The sequence below is a fragment of the Hypanus sabinus genome, unplaced genomic scaffold (genome assembly GCF_030144855.1).
Source record: "Hypanus sabinus isolate sHypSab1 unplaced genomic scaffold, sHypSab1.hap1 scaffold_1542, whole genome shotgun sequence".
Classification (NCBI taxonomy): domain Eukaryota; kingdom Metazoa; phylum Chordata; class Chondrichthyes; order Myliobatiformes; family Dasyatidae; genus Hypanus; species Hypanus sabinus.
Genome location: NW_026779619.1, coordinates 35,001 through 50,729, shown reverse-complemented (window position 1 = coordinate 50,729; position 15,729 = coordinate 35,001). Strand labels below are relative to the sequence as shown.

Below are 15,729 nucleotides of genomic sequence, written 5' to 3'. Positions count from 1 at the left end.
TATACACCAGGGGAGACAGGAGAGGGGTTTGTACACCAGGGGAGACAGGAGAGGGGTTTATACGCCAGGGCAGACAGGAGAGGGGTTTATACGCCAGGGCAGACAGGAGAGGGGTTTGTACACCAGGGGAGACAGGAGAGGGGTTTATACACCAGGGGAGACAGGAGAGGGGTTTATACGCCAGGGCAGACAGGAGAGGGGTTTATACGCCAGGGCAGACAAGAGAGGGGTTTATACACCAGGGGAGACAGGAGAGGGGTTTATACGCCAGGGCAGACAGGAGAGGGGTTTATACGCCAGGGGAGACAGGAGAGGGGTTTATACGCCAGGGCAGACAGGAGAGGGGTTTGTACACCAGGGGAGACAGGAGAGGGGTTTATACACCAGGGGAGACAGGAGAGGGGTTTATACACCAGGGGAGACAGGAGAGGGGTTTATAGGACAGGGCAGACAGGAGAGGGGTTTATACGCCAGGGCAGACAGGAGAGGGGTTTATACACCAGGGGAGACAGGAGAGGGGTTTATACGCCAGGGCAGACAGGAGAGGGGTTTATACGCCAGGGCAGACTTGAGAGGGGTTTATACGCCAGGGGAGACAGGAGAGGGGTTCATACACCAGGGGAGACAGGAGAGGGGTTTATACGCCAGGGCAGACAGGAGAGGGGTTTATACGCCAGGGCAGACAGGAGAGGGGTTTATACGCCAGGGCAGACAGGAGAGGGGTTTATACGCCAGGGCAGACAGGAGAGCCGTTTATACACCAGGGGAGACAGGAGAGGGGTTTATACGCCAGGGCAGACAGGAGAGGGGTTTATACAACAGGGGAGACAGGAGAGGGGTTTGTACACCAGGGGAGACAGGAGAGGGGTTTATACGCCAGGGCAGACAGGAGAGGGGTTTATACGCCAGGGCAGACAGGAGAGGGGTTTGTACACCAGGGGAGACAGGAGAGGGGTTTATACACCAGGGGAGACAGGAGAGGGGTTTAAACACCAGGGGAGACAGGAGAGGGGTTTATACGACAGGGCAGACAGGAGAGGGGTTTATACCCCAGGGCAGACAGGAGAGGGGTTTATACACCAGGGGAGACAGGAGAGGGGTTTATACGCCAGGGCAGACAGGAGAGGGGTTTATACGCCAGGGCAGACAGGAGAGGGGTTTATACGCCAGGGCAGACAGGAGAGGGGTTTATACGCCAGGGCAGACAGGAGAAGGGATGTACACCAGGGGAGACAGGAGAGGGGTTTATACACCAGGGGAGACAGGAGAGGGGTTTATACACCAGGGGAGACAGGAGAGGGGTTTATACGCCAGGGCAGACAGAAGAGGGGTTTATACGCCAGGGCAGACAGGAGAGGGGTTTATAAGCCAGGGCAGACAGGAGAGGGGTTTGTACACCAGGGGAGACAGGAGAGGGGTTTATACACCAGGGGAGACAGGAGAGGGGTTTATACGCCAGGGCAGACAGGAGAGGGGTTTATACGCCAGGGCAGACAGGAGAGGGGTTTGTACAGCAGGGGAGACAGGAGAGGGGTTTATACGCCAGGGCAGACAGGAGAGGGGTTTATAAGCCAGGGCAGACAGGAGAGGGGTTTGTACACCAGGGGAGACAGGAGAGGGGTTTATACACCAGGGGAGACAGGAGAGGGGTTTATACGCCAGGGCAGACAGGAGAGGGGTTTATACGCCAGGGCAGACAGGAGAGGGGTTTGTACAGCAGGGGAGACAGGAGAGGGGTTTATACACCAGGAGAGACAGGAGAGGGGTTTAAACACCAGGAGGGACAGGAGAGGGGTTTATACACCAGGGGAGACAGGAGAGGGGTGTATACACCAGGGGAGACAGGAGAGGGGTTTATTCACCAGGGGAGACAGGAGAGGGGTTTAAACACCAGGAGAGACAGGAGAGGGGTTTGTATACCAGGGGAGACAGGAGAGGGGTTTATACACCAGGGGAGACAGGAGAGGGGTTTATACACCAGGGGAGACAGGAGAGGGGTTTATAGGACAGGGCAGACAGGAGAGGGGTTTATACGCCAGTGCAGACAGGAGAGGGGTTTATACACCAGGGGAGACAGGAGAGGGGTTTATCCGCCAGGGCAGACAGGAGAGGGGTTTATACGCCAGGGCAGACAGGAGAGGGGTTTATACGCCAGGGGAGACAGGAGAGGGGTGTATACGCCAGGGGAGACAGGAGAGGGGTTTATACGCCAGGGCAGACAGGAGAGGGTTTTATACGCCAGGGCAGACAGGAGAGGGGTTTGTACACCAGGGGAGACAGGAGAGGGGTTTATACACCAGGGGAGACAGGAGAGGGGTTTATACACCAGGGGAGACAGGAGAGGGGTTTATACGACAGGGCAGACAGGAGAGGGGTTTATACGCCAGGGCAGACAGGAGAGGGGTTTATACCCCAGGGGAGACAGGAGAGGGGTTTATACGCCAGGGCAGACAGGAGAGGGCGTTTATACGCCAGGGCAGACAGGAGAGGGGTTTATACGCCAGGGGAGACAGGAGAGGGGTTTATACGCCAGTGGAGACAGGAGAGGGGTTTGTACGCCAGGGGAGACAGGAGAGGGGTTTATACACCAGGGGAGACAGGAGAGGGGTTTATACGCCAGGGGAGACAGGAGAGGGGTTTGTACACCAGGGGAGACAGGAGAGGGGTTTATACACCAGGGGAGACAGGAGAGGGGTTTATACGCCAGGGCAGACAGGAGAGGGGTTTATACGCTAGGGCAGACAGGAGAGGGGTTTATACGCCAGGGCAGACAGGAGAGGGGTTTATACACCAGGGCAGACAGGAGAGGGGTTTATACGCCAGGGCAGACAGGAGAGGGGTTTATATGCCAGGGCAGACAGGAGAGGGGTTTGTACACCAGGGGAGACAGGAGAGGGGTTTATACAACAGGGGAGACAGGAGAGGGGTTTATACACCAGGGGAGACAGGAGAGGGGTTTGTACACCAGGGGAGACAGGAGAGGGGTTTATACACCAGGGGAGACAGGAGAGGGGCTTATACACCAGGGGAGACAGGAGAGGGGTTTGTACACCAGGGGAGACAGGAGAGGGGTTTATACGCCAGGGCAGACAGGAGAGGGGTTTATACGCCAGGGCAGACAGGAGAGGGGTTTGTACACCAGGGGAGACAGGAGAGGGGTTTATACACCAGGGGAGACAGGAGAGGGGTTTATACGCCAGGGCAGACAGGAGAGGGGTTTATACGCCAGGGCAGACAGGAGAGGGGTTTATACACCAGGGGAGACAGGAGAGGGGTTTATACACCAGGGGAGACAGGAGAGGGGTTTATACGCCAGGGCAGACAGGAGAGGGGTTTATACGCCAGGGGAGACAGGAGAGGGGTTTATACGCCAGGGCAGACAGGAGAGGGGTTTATACACCAGGGGAGACAGGAGAGGGGTTTATAGGACAGGGGAGACAGGAGAGGGGTTTATACGCCAGGGCAGACAGGAGAGGGGTTTATACACCAGGGGAGACAGGAGAGGGGTTTATACGCCAGGGGAGACAGGAGAGGGGTTTATACGCCAGGGCAGACAGGAGAGGGGTTTATACGCCAGGGGAGACAGGAGAGGGGTTCATACACCAGAGGAGACAGGAGAGGGGTTTATACGCCAGGGCAGACAGGAGAGGGGTTTATACGCCAGGGCAGACAGGAGAGGGGTTTATACGCCAGGGCAGACAGGAGAGCGGTTTATACACCAGGGGAGACAGGAGAGGGGTTTATACGCCAGGGGAGACAGGAGAGGGGTTTATACACCAGGGGAGACAGGAGAGGGGTTTATACACCAGGGGAGACAGGAGAGGGGTTTGTACACCAGGGGAGACAGGAGAGGGGTTTATACGCCAGGGCAGACAGGAGAGGGGTTTATACGCCAGGGCAGACAGGAGAGGGGTTTGTACACCAGGGGAGACAGGAGAGGGGTTTATACACCAGGGGAGACAGGAGAGGGGTTTAAACACCAGGGGAGACAGGAGAGGGGTTTATACGACAGGGCAGACAGGAGAGGGGTTTATACGCCAGGGCAGACAGGAGAGGGGTTTATACACCAGGGGAGACAGGAGAGGGGTTTATACGCCAGGGCAGACAGGAGAGGGGTTTATACGCCAGGGCAGACAGGAGAGGGGTTTATACGCCAGGGGAGACAGGAGAGGGGTTTATACGCCAGGGGAGACAGGAGAGGGGTTTATACACCAGGGGAGACAGGAGAGGGGTTTATACGCCAGGGCAGACAGGAGAGGGGTTTATACAACAGGGGAGACAGGAGAGGGGTTTATACACCAGGGGAGACAGGAGAGGGGTTTGTACACCAGGGGAGACAGGAGACGGGTTTGTACGCCAGGGCAGACAGGAGAGGGGTTTATACGCCAGGGCAGACAGGAGAGGGGTTTGTACACCAGGGGAGACAGGAGAGGGGTTTATACACCAGGGGAGACAGGAGAGGGGTTTATACGCCAGGGGAGACAGGAGAGGGGTTTATACGCAAGGGCAGACAGGAGAGGGGTTTATACGCCAGGGGAGACAGGAGAGGGGTTTATACGCCAGGGCAGACAGGAGAGGGGTTTATACGCCAGGGCAGACAGGAGAGGGGTTTATACGCCAGGGGAGACAGGAGAGGGGTTTATACACAGGGGAGACAGGAGGGGGGTTTATACACCAGGGGAGACAGGAGAGGGGTTTATCTGCCAGGGCAGACAGGAGAGGGGTTTATACGCCAGGGGAGACAGGAGAGGGGTTTATAGGCCAGGGCAGACAGGAGAGGGGTTTATACGCCAGGGCAGACAGGAGAGGGGTTTGTACACCAGGGGAGACAGGAGAGGGGTTTATACACCAGGGGAGACAGGAGAGGGGTTTATTCACCAGGGGAGACAGGAGAGGGGTTTATACACCAGGAGAGACAGGAGAGGGGTTTATATACCATGGGAGACAGGAGAGGGGTTTATACGCCAGGGGAGACGAGAGGGGTTTATACACCAGGGGAGACAGGAGAGGGGTTTATACGCCAGGGCAGACAGGAGAGGGGTTTATACGCCAGGGGAGACAGGAGAGGGGTTTATACGCCAGGGCAGACAGGAGAGGGGTTTGTACGCCTGGGGAGACAGGAGAGGGGTTTATACACCAGGGGAGACAGGAGAGGGGTTTTTACGCCAGGGGAGACAGGAGAGGGGTTTTTACGCCAGGGCAGACAGGAGAGGGTTTTATACGCCAGGGCAGACAGGAGAGGGGTTTATACGCCAGGGCAGACAGGAGAGGGGTTTATACGCCAGGGGTGACAGGAGAGGGGTTTATACGCCAGGAGAGACAGGAGAGGGGTTTATACACCAGGGGAGACAGGAGAGGGGTTTATACGCCAGGGGAGACAGGAGAGGAGTTTATACACCAGGGGAGACAGGAGAGGGGTTTATACGCTAGGGCAGACAGGAGAGGGGTTTATACGCCAGGGCAGACAGGAGAGGGGTTTATACACCAGGGGAGACAGGAGAGGGGTTTATACGCCAGGGCAGACAGGAGAGGGGTTTATATGCCAGGGCAGACAGGAGAGGGGTTTGTACACCAGGGGAGACAGGAGAGGGGTTTATACAACAGGGGAGACAGGAGAGGGGTTTATACAACAGGGGAGACAGGAGAGGGGTTTGTACACCAGGGGAGACAGGAGAGGGGTTTATACACCAGGGGAGACAGGAGAGGGGTTTATACACCAGGGGAGACAGGAGAGGGGTTTATACGCCAGGGCAGACAGGAGAGGGGTTTATACGCCAGGGGAGACAGGAGAGGGGTGTATACGCCAGGGGAGACAGGAGAGGGGTTTATACGCCAGGGCAGACAGGAGAGGGTTTTATACGCCAGGGCAGACAGGAGAGGGGTTTGTACACCAGGGGAGACAGGAGAGGGGTTTATACACCAGGGGAGACAGGAGAGGGGTTTATACACCAGGGGAGACAGGAGAGGGGTTTATACGACAGGGCAGACAGGAGAGGGGTTTATACGCCAGGGCAGACAGGAGAGGGGTTTATACCCCAGGGGAGACAGGAGAGGGGTTTATACGCCAGGGCAGACAGGAGAGGGCGTTTATACGCCAGGGCAGACAGGAGAGGGGTTTATACGCCAGGGGAGACAGGAGAGGGGTTTATACGCCAGTGGAGACAGGAGAGGTGTTTGTACGCCAGGGGAGACAGGAGAGGGGTTTATACACCAGGGGAGACAGGAGAGGGGTTTATACGCCAGGGGAGACAGGAGAGGGGTTTGTACACCAGGGGAGACAGGAGAGGGGTTTATACACCAGGGGAGACAGGAGAGGGGTTTATACGCCAGGGCAGACAGGAGAGGGGTTTATACGCTAGGGCAGACAGGAGAGGGGTTTATACGCCAGGGCAGACAGGAGAGGGGTTTATACACCAGGGCAGACAGGAGAGGGGTTTATACGCCAGGGCAGACAGGAGAGGGGTTTGTACACCAGGGGAGACAGGAGAGGGGTTTGTACACCAGGGGAGACAGGAGAGGGGTTTATACAACAGGGGAGACAGGAGAGGGGTTTATACACCAGGGGAGACAGGAGAGGGGTTTGTACACCAGGGGAGACAGGAGAGGGGTTTATACACCAGGGGAGACAGGAGAGGGGCTTATACACCAGGGGAGACAGGAGAGGGGTTTGTACACCAGGGGAGACAGGAGAGGGGTTTATACGCCAGGGCAGACAGGAGAGGGGTTTATACGCCAGGGCAGACAGGAGAGGGGTTTGTACACCAGGGGAGACAGGAGAGGGGTTTATACACCAGGGGAGACAGGAGAGGGGTTTATACGCCAGGGCAGACAGGAGAGGGGTTTATACGCCAGGGCAGACAGGAGAGGGGTTTATACACCAGGGGAGACAGGAGAGGGGTTTATACACCAGGGGAGACAGGAGAGGGGTTTATACGCCAGGGCAGACAGGAGAGGGGTTTATACGCCAGGGGAGACAGGAGAGGGGTTTATACGCCAGGGCAGACAGGAGAGGGGTTTATACACCAGGGGAGACAGGAGAGGGGTTTATAGGACAGGGGAGACAGGAGAGGGGTTTATACGCCAGGGCAGACAGGAGAGGGGTTTATACACCAGGGGAGACAGGAGAGGGGTTTATACGCCAGGGGAGACAGGAGAGGGGTTTATACGCCAGGGCAGACAGGAGAGGGGTTCATACGCCAGGGGAGACAGGAGAGGGGTTCATACACCAGGGGAGACAGGAGAGGGGTTTATACGCCAGGGCAGACAGGAGAGGGGTTTATACGCCAGGGCAGACAGGAGAGGGGTTTATACGCCAGGGCAGACAGGAGAGCGGTTTATACACCAGGGGAGACAGGAGAGGGGTTTATACGCCAGGGGAGACAGGAGAGGGGTTTATTCACCAGGGGAGACAGGAGAGGGGTTTATACACCAGGAGAGACAGGAGAGGGGTTTATATACCAGGGGAGACAGGAGAGGGGTTTATACGCCAGGGGAGACGAGAGGGGTTTATACACCAGGGGAGACAGGAGAGGGGTTTATACGCCAGGGCAGACAGGAGAGGGGTTTATACGCCAGGGGAGACAGGAGAGGGGTTTATACGCCAGGGCAGACAGGAGAGGGGTTTGTACGCCTGGGGAGACAGGAGAGGGGTTTATACACCAGGGGAGACAGGAGAGGGGTTTTTACGCCAGGGGAGACAGGAGAGGGGTTTTTACGCCAGGGCAGACAGGAGAGGGTTTTATACGCCAGGGCAGACAGGAGAGGGGTTTATACGCCAGGGCAGACAGGAGAGGGGTTTATACGCCAGGGGTGACAGGAGAGGGGTTTATACGCCAGGAGAGACAGGAGAGGGGTTTATACACCAGGGGAGACAGGAGAGGGGTTTATACGCCAGGGGAGACAGGAGAGGAGTTTATACACCAGGGGAGACAGGAGAGGGGTTTATACGCTAGGGCAGACAGGAGAGGGGTTTATACGCCAGGGCAGACAGGAGAGGGGTTTATACACCAGGGGAGACAGGAGAGGGGTTTATACGCCAGGGCAGACAGGAGAGGGGTTTATATGCCAGGGCAGACAGGAGAGGGGTTTGTACACCAGGGGAGACAGGAGAGGGGTTTATACAACAGGGGAGACAGGAGAGGGGTTTATACACCAGGGGAGACAGGAGAGGGGTTTGTACACCAGGGGAGACAGGAGAGGGGTTTATACACCAGGGGAGACAGGAGAGGGGTTTATACACCAGGGGAGACAGGAGAGGGGTTTGTACACCAGGGGAGACAGGAGAGGGGTTTATACGCCAGGCCAGACAGGAGAGGGGTTTATACGCCAGGGCAGACAGGAGAGGGGTTTGTACACCAGGGGAGACAGGAGAGGGGTTTATACACCAGGGGAGACAGGAGAGGGGTTTATACGCCAGGGCAGACAGGAGAGGGGTTTATACGCCAGGGCAGACAAGAGAGGGGTTTATACACCAGGGGAGACAGGAGAGGGGTTTATACGCCAGGGCAGACAGGAGAGGGGTTTATACGCCAGGGGAGACAGGAGAGGGGTTTATACGCCAGGGCAGACAGGAGAGGGGTTTGTACACCAGGGGAGACAGGAGAGGGGTTTATACACCAGGGGAGACAGGAGAGGGGTTTATACACCAGGGGAGACAGGAGAGGGGTTTATAGGACAGGGCAGACAGGAGAGGGGTTTATACGCCAGGGCAGACAGGAGAGGGGTTTATACACCAGGGGAGACAGGAGAGGGGTTTATACGCCAGGGCAGACAGGAGAGGGGTTTATACGCCAGGGCAGACTTGAGAGGGGTTCATACGCCAGGGGAGACAGGAGAGGGGTTCATACACCAGGGGAGACAGGAGAGGGGTTTATACGCCAGGGCAGACAGGAGAGGGGTTTATACGCCAGGGCAGACAGGAGAGGGGTTTATACGCCAGGGCAGACAGGAGAGGGGTTTATACGCCAGGGCAGACAGGAGAGCGGTTTATACACCAGGGGAGACAGGAGAGGGGTTTATACGCCAGGGCAGACAGGAGAGGGGTTTATACAACAGGGGAGACAGGAGAGGGGTTTGTACACCAGGGGAGACAGGAGAGGGGTTTATACGCCAGGGCAGACAGGAGAGGGGTTTATACGCCAGGGCAGACAGGAGAGGGGTTTGTACACCAGGGGAGACAGGAGAGGGGTTTATACACCAGGGGAGACAGGAGAGGGGTTTAAACACCAGGGGAGACAGGAGAGGGGTTTATACGACAGGGCAGACAGGAGAGGGGTTTATACCCCAGGGCAGACAGGAGAGGGGTTTATACACCAGGGGAGACAGGAGAGGGGTTTATACGCCAGGGCAGACAGGAGAGGGGTTTATACGCCAGGGCAGACAGGAGAGGGGTTTATACGCCAGGGCAGACAGGAGAGGGGTTTATACGCCAGGGCAGACAGGAGAAGGGATGTACACCAGGGGAGACAGGAGAGGGGTTTATACACCAGGGGAGACAGGAGAGGGGTTTATACACCAGGGGATACAGGAGAGGGGTTTATACGCCAGGGCAGACAGAAGAGGGGTTTATACGCCAGGGCAGACAGGAGAGGGGTTTATAAGCCAGGGCAGACAGGAGAGGGGTTTGTACACCAGGGGAGACAGGAGAGGGGTTTATACACCAGGGGAGACAGGAGAGGGGTTTATACGCCAGGGCAGACAGGAGAGGGGTTTATACGCCAGGGCAGACAGGAGAGGGGTTTGTACAGCAGGGGAGACAGGAGAGGGGTTTATACGCCAGGGCAGACAGGAGAGGGGTTTATAAGCCAGGGCAGACAGGAGAGGGGTTTGTACACCAGGGGAGACAGGAGAGGGGTTTATACACCAGGGGAGACAGGAGAGGGGTTTATACGCCAGGGCAGACAGGAGAGGGGTTTATACGCCAGGGCAGACAGGAGAGGGGTTTGTACAGCAGGGGAGACAGGAGAGGGGTTTATACACCAGGAGAGACAGGAGAGGGGTTTAAACACCAGGAGGGACAGGAGAGGGGTTTATACACCAGGGGAGACAGGAGAGGGGTGTATACACCAGGGGAGACAGGAGAGGGGTTTATTCACCAGGGGAGACAGGAGAGGGGTTTAAACACCAGGAGAGACAGGAGAGGGGTTTGTATACCAGGGGAGACAGGAGAGGGGTTTATACACCAGGGGAGACAGGAGAGGGGTTTATACACCAGGGGAGACAGGAGAGGTGTTTATACACCAGGGGAGACAGGAGAGGGGTTTATAGGACAGGGCAGACAGGAGAGGGGTTTATACGCCAGTGCAGACAGGAGAGGGGTTTATACACCAGGGGAGACAGGAGAGGGGTTTATCCGCCAGGGCAGACAGGAGAGGGGTTTATACGCCAGGGCAGACAGGAGAGGGGTTTATACGCCAGGGGAGACAGGAGAGGGGTGTATACGCCAGGGGAGACAGGAGAGGGGTTTATACGCCAGGGCAGACAGGAGAGGGGTTTATACGCCAGGGCAGACAGGAGAGGGGTTTGTACACCAGGGGAGACAGGAGAGGGGTTTATACACCAGGGGAGACAGGAGAGGGGTTTATACACCAGGGGAGACAGGAGAGGGGTTTATACGACAGGGCAGACAGGAGAGGGGTTTATACGCCAGGGCAGACAGGAGAGGGGTTTATACACCAGGGGAGACAGGAGAGGGGTTTATACGCCAGGGCAGACAGGAGAGGGCGTTTACACGCCAGGGCAGACAGGAGAGGGGTTTATACGCCAGGGGAGACAGGAGAGGGGTTTATACGCCAGTGGAGACAGGAGAGGGGTTTATACGCCAGGGGAGACAGGAGAGGGGTTTGTACACCAGGGGAGACAGGAGAGGGGTTTATACACCAGGGGAGACAGGAGAGGGGTTTATACGCCAGGGCAGACAGGAGAGGGGTTTGTACACCAGGGGAGACAGGAGAGGGGTTTATACACCAGGGGAGACAGGAGAGGGGTTTATACGCCAGGGCAGACAGGAGAGGGGTTTATACGCTAGGGCAGACAGGAGAGGGGTTTATACGCCAGGGCAGACAGGAGAGGGGTTTATACACCAGGGGAGACAGGAGAGGGGTTTATACGCCAGGGCAGACAGGAGAGGGGTTTATATGCCAGGGCAGACAGGAGAGGGGTTTGTACACCAGGGGAGACAGGAGAGGGGTTTATACAACAGGGGAGACAGGAGAGGGGTTTATACACCAGGGGAGACAGGAGAGGGGTTTGTACACCAGGGGAGACAGGAGAGGGGTTTATACACCAGGGGAGACAGGAGAGGGGCTTATACACCAGGGGAGACAGGAGAGGGTTTTGTACACCAGGGGAGACAGGAGAGGGGTTTATACGCCAGGGCAGACAGGAGAGGGGTTTATACGCCAGGGCAGACAGGAGAGGGGTTTGTACACCAGGGGAGACAGGAGAGGGGTTTATACACCAGGGGAGACAGGAGAGGGGTTTATACGCCAGGGCAGACAGGAGAGGGGTTTATACGCCAGGGCAGACAAGAGAGGGGTTTATACACCAGGGGAGACAGGAGAGGGGTTTATACGCCAGGGCAGACAGGAGAGGGGTTTATACGCCAGGGGAGACAGGAGAGGGGTTTATACGCCAGGGCAGACAGGAGAGGGGTTTGTACACCAGTGGAGACAGGAGAGTGGTTTATACACCAGGGGAGACAGGAGAGGGGTTTATAGGACAGGGCAGACAGGAGAGGGGTTTATACGCCAGGGCAGACAGGAGAGGGGTTTATACACCAGGGGAGACAGGAGAGGGGTTTATACGCCAGGGCAGACAGGAGAGGGGTTTATACGCCAGGGCAGACTTGAGAGGGGTTTATACGCCAGGGGAGACAGGAGAGGGGTTCATACGCCAGGGGAGACAGGAGAGGGGTTTATACGCCAGGGCAGACAGGAGAGGGGTTTATACGCCAGGGCAGACAGGAGAGGGGTTTATACGCCAGGGCAGACAGGAGAGCGGTTTATACACCAGGGGAGACAGGAGAGGGGTTTATACGCCAGGGCAGACAGGAGAGGGGTTTATACAACAGGGGAGACAGGAGAGGGGTTTATACACCAGGGGAGACAGGAGAGGGGTTTGTACACCAGGGGAGACAGGAGAGGGGTTTATACGCCAGGGCAGACAGGAGAGGGGTTTATACGCCAGGGCAGACAGGAGAGGGGTTTGTACACCAGGGGAGACAGGAGAGGGGTTTATACACCAGGGGAGACAGGAGAGGGGTTTAAACACCAGGGGAGACAGGAGAGGGGTTTATACGACAGGGCAGACAGGAGAGGGGTTTATACGCCAGGGCAGACAGGAGAGGGGTTTATACACCAGGGGAGACAGGAGAGGGGTTTATACGCCAGGGCAGACAGGAGAGGGGTTTATACGCCAGGGCAGACAGGAGAGGGGTTTATACGCCAGGGGAGACAGGAGAGGGGTTTATACGCCAGGGGAGACAGGAGAGGGGTTTATACACCAGGGGAGACAGGAGAGGGGTTTATACACCAGGGGAGACAGGAGAGGGGTTTATACGCCAGGGCAGACAGGAGAGGGGTTTATACAACAGGGGAGACAGGAGAGGGGTTTATACACCAGGGGAGACAGGAGAGGGGTTTGTACACCAGGGGAGACAGGAGAGGGGTTTGTACGCCAGGGCAGACAGGAGAGGGGTTTATACGCCACGGCAGACAGGAGAGGGGTTTGTACACCAGGGGAGACAGGAGAGGGGTTTATACACCAGGGGAGACAGGAGAGGGGTTTATACGCCAGGGGAGACAGGAGAGGGGTTTATACGCCAGGGCAGACAGGAGAGGGGTTTATACGCCAGGGGAGACAGGAGAGGGGTTTATACGCCAGGGCAGACAGGAGAGGGGTTTATACGCCAGGGCAGACAGGAGAGGGGTTTATACGCCAGGGGAGACAGGAGAGGGGTTTATACACAGGGGAGACAGGAGGGGGGTTTATACACCAGGGGAGATAGGAGAGGGGTTTATCTGCCAGGGCAGACAGGAGAGGGGTTTATACGCCAGGGGAGACAGGAGAGGGGTTTATAGGCCAGGGCAGACAGGAGAGGGGTTTATACGCCAGGGCAGACAGGAGAGGGGTTTGTACACCAGGGGAGACAGGAGAGGGGTTTATACACCAGGGGAGACAGGAGAGGGGTTTATTCACCAGGGGAGACAGGAGAGGGGTTTATACACCAGGAGAGACAGGAGAGGGGTTTATATACCAGGGGAGACAGGAGAGGGGTTTATACGCCAGGGGAGACGAGAGGGGTTTATACACCAGGGGAGACAGGAGAGGGGTTTATACGCCAGGGCAGACAGGAGAGGGGTTTATACGCCAGGGGAGACAGGAGAGGGGTTTATACGCCAGGGCAGACAGGAGAGGGGTTTGTACGCCTGGGGAGACAGGAGAGGGGTTTATACACCAGGGGAGACAGGAGAGGGGTTTTTACGCCAGGGGAGACAGGAGAGGGGTTTTTACGCCAGGGCAGACAGGAGAGGGTTTTATACGCCAGGGCAGACAGGAGAGGGGTTTATACGCCAGGGCAGACAGGAGAGGGGTTTATACGCCAGGGGAGACAGGAGAGGGGTTTATACGCCAGGAGAGACAGGAGAGGGGTTTGTACACCAGGGGAGACAGGAGAGGGGTTTGTACACCAGGGGAGACAGGAGAGGGGTTTATACACCAGGGGGGTTTATACACCACGGGAGACAGGAGAGGGGTTTATACACCGGGAGAGACAGGAGAGGGGTTTAAACACCAGGAGGGACAGGAGTGGGGTTTATACACCAGGGGAGACAGCAGAGGGGTTTATTCACCAGGAAGAAGAGTAGAGTGGTTTTATACACAAGGAGGGAGAGGAGAGGGGTTTATACGCCAGGGCTGACAGGAGAGGGGTTTATACGCCAGGGCAGACAGGAGAGGGGTTTATACGCCAGGGGAGACAGGAGAGGGGTTTATACACCAGGGGAGACAGGAGAGGGGTTTATACACCAGGGGAGACAGGAGAGGGGTTTGTACACCAGGGGAGACAGGAGAGGGGTTTGTACACCAGGGGAGACAGGAGAGGGGTTTGTACACCAGGGGAGACAGGAGAGGGGTTTATACGCCAGGGGAGACAGGAGAGGGGTTTATACACCAGGGAGACAGGAGAGGGGTTTGTACACCAGGGGAGACAGGAGAGGGGTTTATACACCAGGGGAGACAGGAGAGGGGTTTATACACCAGGGGAGACAGGAGAGGGGTTTGTACATCAGGGGAGACAGGAGAGGGGTTTATACACCGGGGAGACAGGAGAGGGGTTTATACACCAGGGGAGACAGGAGAGGGGTTTGTACACCAGGGGAGACAGGAGAGGGGTTTGTACACCAGGGGAGACAGGAGAGGGGTTTATACGCCAGGGCAGACAGGAGAGGGGTTTATACGCCAGGGCAGACAGGAGAGGGGTTTATACACCAGGGGAGACAGGAGAGGGGTTTAAACGCCAGGGCAGACAGGACAGGGGTTTATACGCCAGGGTAGACAGGAGAGGGGTTTATACGCCAGGGCAGACAGGAGAGGGGTTTGTACACCAGGGGAGACAGGAGAGGGGTTTATACACCAGGGGAGACAGGAGAGGGGTTTATACGCCAGGGGAGACAGGAGAGGGGTTTATACGCCAGGGCAGACAGGAGAGGGGTTTATATACCAGGGGAGACAGGAGAGGGGTTTATACGCCAGGGCAGACAGGAGAGGGGTTTATACGCCAGGGCAGACAGGAGAGGGGTTTGTACACCAGGGGAGACAGGAGAGGGGTTTATACACCAGGGGAGACAGGAGAGGGGTTTATACACCAGGGGAGACAGGAGAGGGGTTTATACGCCAGGGCAGACAGAAGAGGGGTTTATACGCCAGGGGAGACAGGAGAGGGGTTTATACACCACGGGAGACAGGAGAGGGGTTTATACGCCAGGGCAGACAGGAGAGGGGTTTATACGCCAGGGCAGACAATAGAGGGGTTTGTACACCAGGGGAGACAGGAGAGGGGTTTATACACCAGGGGAGACAGGAGAGGGGTTTATACGCCAGGGCAGACAGGAGAGGGGTTTATACGCCAGGGGAGACAGGAGAGGGGTTTATATGCCAGGGCAGACAGGAGAGGGGTTTATACGCCAGGGCAGACAGGGGAGGGGTTTGTACAGCAGGGGAGACAGGAGAGGGGTTTATACACCAGGAGAGACAGGAGAGGGGTTTAAACACCAGGAGGGACAGGAGAGGGGTTTATACACCAGGGGAGACAGCAGAGGGGTTTATTCACCAGGAAGGGGAGTAGAGTGGTTTTATACACAAGGAGGGAGAGGAGTGGGGGGTTATGAAAAGTGAGAAAGTAAGGGAGGTAGGCGGAGTGCACGGGGGATTAAAGGAGGACGGTGGAATAGAACCCTCACAATGGCCCATCGGCGATGATCTCCAGTAAGTTCTTCATATCTCTCGAGTACTCGGTGTGGCTGGTGGGGCAGATGAAGGGCAGGGGCGACCCGGAGGGATCGGCCAGGGTGAAGACTCCATCCTGCAGGCTGAGGACATGGGGTAAATCCTCCGGGATCGAATCCAAGCTGAGAGCTTCCTTCATATCCAATGGATAGCAGGTGAAGTCTGGAGAGGCAGAAAGGACTTACTCTGTTGACCATCCCGAGCGCTCCCGGGACACGGGTCAGA

The 15,729-nt window shown here is 57.0% G+C and overlaps 1 protein-coding gene across 1 annotated transcript in view; it reads right to left on the bottom strand.

Moving 5' to 3' along the window:
• LOC132387119 (AMP deaminase 3-like) overlaps positions 1–15,664 on the bottom strand; it is a gene marked incomplete at its 3' end in the record, with an annotated part of 42,655 nt that extends 26,991 nt beyond the window's left edge. Inside the window, exon 1 of the mRNA XM_059959474.1 lies at positions 15,459–15,664. Within this exon, the coding sequence (XP_059815457.1) occupies positions 15,459–15,643 (185 nt within the window). The remainder of the gene's footprint in view (positions 1–15,458) is intronic.
• Positions 15,665–15,729: the final 65 nt, after the last annotated feature.